The sequence below is a fragment of the Gavialis gangeticus genome, unplaced genomic scaffold (genome assembly GCF_001723915.1).
Source record: "Gavialis gangeticus isolate Ggan-Ray unplaced genomic scaffold, GavGan_comp1, whole genome shotgun sequence".
NCBI classification, from domain to species: Eukaryota; Metazoa; Chordata; order Crocodylia; family Gavialidae; genus Gavialis; species Gavialis gangeticus.
The window spans coordinates 30,488,732-30,493,398 of NW_017729024.1; the positions used below are offsets into that span (position 1 = coordinate 30,488,732).

General features: G+C 43.7%; 1 protein-coding gene across 3 annotated transcripts in view; it reads left to right on the plus strand.

The window, feature by feature from the left end:
• LVRN (laeverin) overlaps window positions 1–4,667 on the plus strand; it is a 67,851-nt gene that overhangs the window by 41,544 nt on the left and 21,640 nt on the right. The window contains exons 15-16 of one of the 3 annotated variants that reach the window (XM_019516993.1): window positions 873–980; window positions 3,871–3,881. The exons of 1 other annotated variant lie outside the window; for it this stretch is intronic. In XM_019516993.1, the coding sequence (XP_019372538.1) occupies window positions 873–980; window positions 3,871–3,881 (119 nt within the window). The remainder of the gene's footprint in view (window positions 1–872; window positions 981–3,870; window positions 3,882–4,667) is intronic. One more of the 3 variants, XM_019516991.1, reaches the window with a different exon arrangement.

Sequence of the window (4,667 nt, forward strand, 5' to 3'; positions counted from 1 at the left end):
CAGTGTTGTATAAAAGAGAAAAATACCACTAGGGAAATGTCCTCCAAGCCTTTAACAAATGCAGACACTCATGATTTTTGTAAGTAAGGGGCGGGGGAGGCAGGGCTGGAGGAGGGGGGAGGGGACCATGGGGGGACCCCCACCAGGCACCATCCCCTGCCTGCTCTCCCAGTCCTCTGAGAGCACCCTAACACGCCCAGTAACGTCAATGTCTCCCAGCAACGTCAATGGTTGCCCTGCCCAGCCCCAGCTCATGGTTCTTAAAAAAAAAAGACAAAACTCTGCGCTCACTGGCTGCTGCCAGGTGGGGCAGGGGCAAACCCTGCTGCCTCTCACTGCCCCATGCTGCATGGGGGCTCTGTCATGAGCCCCTATACCCCTTCTGCTCTCCCAGCCCCATCCGTAGCTGCCCCGCCTGGCCCCAGCACCCAGTTCTTTAAAAAAAAAAAGAAAGAAAAGCCCTGCACTCACCGGCTGCTGCAGCCACTGTCAGGGCATCTGGGGGCTTGTGGCAGAGCCCCCCTATGCAGTGCGGGGCAGTGGAGTGCGGTGGGGATCCCCCCCACCTGGCAGCAGCCGGTGAGTGGGGGGTTGTTTTTTTTTAAAGAGGCAGGTGGCTGGGGACAGCCATTGACGGGGCTGGGACAGTGGGCGGGGGATGCGGCCTGCTTGATTCAGAGATTCAACCAATTTGGCAGTGGCCAAATCTCCCAATCAGATTTGGCTGAATCAATTTGGAACAGTGATTAGAATCACTGAATCAAATCACTGTCCCTCGAATTGGCTGAATCTGAATCCACAGTGAATACTAGCCACTTCACACAGGCCTAGTAATAAGTACCTTTTTCTTATTATTCTGGCTTCCCTTCCAGAGCTTACTTGGAACAACTTCTTAGAAAAGCATGTTGGTTGGGTCTGCAAGACTGTTTAGATCTATGTTCAGAACTCTATGCCAAGTGGATGGAGAACCCCAAGAATCAGTAAGATACTATAGTATTATAGATATGCATGTGTAAGCCGGATATACATTTAAAAGGCCATTTCATGGCGTGTGCTGCGTATGGGAGGCACCTTGCATACTCCTCTTTTTATCTCCACAACATGGAATGAACTAAATTGTAAAAAATATAACTTCAAAAAAACCACTGCATATTACTTCAAGTAAATGTCACGTGCTAAAGGATGCAGAAAGACTGACTGCTATGAAGATTGATTCTGCTTACTTGGGAAAGTGCAGGCAGTGACAGCACAAGCAGTTCACACAGCCCTATCAGTTTGCCTCAGCTTTGATCTGTGAGCATCTGTTCAATCTTTAGCTTATGTAATCAATGCTTTATTTTTTTTATACGGGCACCTGCTCCATCTGAGACCACCAACTCATTCTGCAAGTGCTGCTGCCCAACTATCAGTTGGTAATAGCTATCAGGATTTACTGACTTAAATCCTATTTGGGATCTGGCCCATTCTGTGCCTAATATGGGTCTTATTTGGAATTTAGGTAGCTGTGTCCAAAGTAGCGATCCTGAAAACCCTTACTGAGCTGTCTAGGCTCACAAAATTCATAGACACCATAGTGTGCATGACTACAGTTCCCAAGGCACCTACAAGTACTGCTTCTGCCTATGTATAGAAGCATCTCAGTTTTAACAAAATTGCCTATTTCATGCCTAAGCTCAATTAGAATCCAGAAAACAGGCATTCTGCCATATCCCTTGGTGTGTATTGTCAGAGCACACCTAATGTGCAGCGATGGATTCAGGCTCCTTGCAAAATGCAGTGATGGCCATTGCTTTGCTTTAAAACACTGGTGTTGTGCTGCTCATAACCTCTACCCCTTTAAACAGTAATTCAGTTGCTGGGACACTTGTGCAAGGAGGTGTGAGAGAACGTTCTTCTGTTTTGAGAGTATTCATTTGAAACAGTCATTGAATAGAATGCATTGCAGTTCTACAAACAGGGGCTGGAATCCAGGACTAGCCCTTCCAGGCAAGTGCCCTTACCACTAACACAGCTATGCTCCCACTTGTGTTATTTCTGGCCCAGTGAATCATGTGTTCTTTTTTGCAGAGTGGAGCAGCTTTAAAAAGAGTGGAAAGTGCCTTCATCCTAAAATAGCTTATAATTTGACAGTGAGGGCACTTACGTAGGAGGTGTGGATTTGTATCCCCCTTAGGCAAGGGCTCTCCAACTGACAGCCCTTGAGGGGCTACTTTTGCAGTCTGGGGGCTTCTGGCTGGCCACCACTCCCCTCCTTCACTTTAGCTGCATGAGCAGCCAGAGCCTCCAGGTTGTCCTTCCCTTCTCCAGCTTGTGTGTCCTGCCCTGTTCCCTGGGTAGGGCAGGGTGATACAGTCTGGGGATCTCGGGAGGGAGCTGGGGACATATATACAGTGCTGTCTTTGGGGTAGGAGTAGGTTGTCCATGTGTGGTGCAGCACAGCAGATGACGGGGGAGAGGAAACATTTGCATGCAGCATGGACAAACACATTAGAAGGAGCAGCGTGCCCACACGTATAGCCTGAGGGCCTGTCTCACAGTGTGTGTGTGGGGGGGAGTGCACCCGGGTGGTGTGCAGGCCAGGAAGCATGTGGCCCACACTAGTGCAGCCCTCAACCACTTAAAAGTTGGACAGCCCTCCGCAGCTATAGGAGGGCGTTCACCAGTGCTCTGTTATAAAAACAGGGTCTTCCCCTCTCCATATTAGAAAACAGTGTGCATATTTTATTCTTGAAAAGAAAGTGCCAAGAGCTAGGTCCTAGGTCCTGAGAGGATGGAGGCCTTCCCTTTCAGCCCTGAATGAGGTGTCCAGGGGTCAGAATTCAGGACACAGTTCTGGCTTAAACTCAAAGTTTCTCCAGCCATAGAATGCTTTCTTTATGTCAGCAGGATAATGCTAATTCACCAAGTAAAAGAAGGCCTCTGCTGCCACCTGGCAGAGGGTTTGTGTAGATATACTCGTGCATTCTGCCAATTGGTGGACCTAACAGGAGAAACTGAAGTCCTCAGGTTCTTTGTGGGTATGCATGCACACTGACAACTTCCCTGAGGCTACTGCTATCTGCTGATCAACTTTCTCTCTCTAAACAAAGGCATCAGCCAGTGTTTTCAGTTGACCAGCTCTAGGTAATTGCTTGCTTGGTGTATTTACTATAGGCACCTCTGCTTAGCAGGCTTGATGTTTTAGACCCTATTTTGACAGAAAGTCTCCCCATGTATTGTATATGAAGACTAGACACCTCATTAGGAGTTCTGGCTTTCACATTTTGAACTCCTTTTATCAGACCTGGTCCTGAGGGTCTGATTTGCTAGGCAGTTATTTTTAACCTTTTTGATATAAGTGGAACTTTCTTCAGGTTTATGAGCACCCATTTGCATGAGTCAGGTCTTAGGCAGGATTTTAATAGGTAACTTAAAGTATTCTTCACCTATGACATCTATTCTCAATGCAACATAAAGCTCAGAATCTAACTGAGCAGACAACAGCAATTCAAAAATCAAGATTTCCATGTAACCACTGACTTTGTTACGTTGTACAAGTCATACCTTGTGACTTTCTTACATACCACTAACATTAGTATGCTGTATAGTTACATTGTTTATTTTCATTAGATTAATTAAAATATTGTTTTGAGACTGTGTAATATGTTTTAAAAACCTACTATCAGAATTTATTAAGAAATACACTAAGTGAATTTCAAAAGCTGAAATCAAAAGTGTATGCTGGACTGCCATGTATATAAGAATAGCTTATAGTTGGCAGCAGCACTGTTTTAGAGTATTCCATTGCTGAAAAGTCTTTCTAACATATTGAAATTCTTACTTTTCTCTCTCTCCCTTTCTTCTTGTTGTTTCTCTATGCAATTGTGATAGTATTGGCACTGGTGAGTATTGGCACTGGCACTGTGTTTAGTTATTCATCTTTTATATTTGTTTTTTATTTACTATAGTTACTAAAAGTGAACAAAAATGTTTTGGGGTATTTATATCTATGTCCATGCAATGATTTATGTTAGCTAAACTTGCGTTTCATAATGTTTTTAAAGTAGTTTTTTAATAAAACTTACTTTTAAAGGAAAACTGAAAAGCATTACAAATATTAAACACCGTTTAATATTCTGAACAGATTATTCATATTATTGAAGAGTAACAGCAGCAAATGCTACAGTTACGGTTGCAAGACTGTTTTCAAAATCAACACTTTTCTATTTTGCATAATCTTTAAAATGCTTATCTCCCATGATGCAGTTTTCTAAAGTATGAGTCTAAAGATGGACTTCTTAAAAACTAGGAAATATTTGTTGATCTGTGTTGGGATACATGGGGGGGGGTGGTAAAAGACTCACAATCTGCAGAAAAAAATCCTTTTTTTTTTGTGCTAGTCCAGTGCCTCTATGTTACTCGATTGCTTCTTGTACTTCCTCATCAGATTGATGTTCACAATGGAATTATTCTACCAAAAGCTGACAGCATGATCTTTACCTTCTGTTGTGAAATCCTCACATATTTGAAAAAGAACATTGCCATGGAGAGCAACCATCTTCCTGACCCCTTTCAGGCAGGCTGCTGTCTGTTTCGTGGAAGAATTTGTAGTGATTTTTTTATACAATACGTGGAATATTATGAACTATTGCCTTATCTCCTCATACCTTAGAACCTTTCAAAGCATT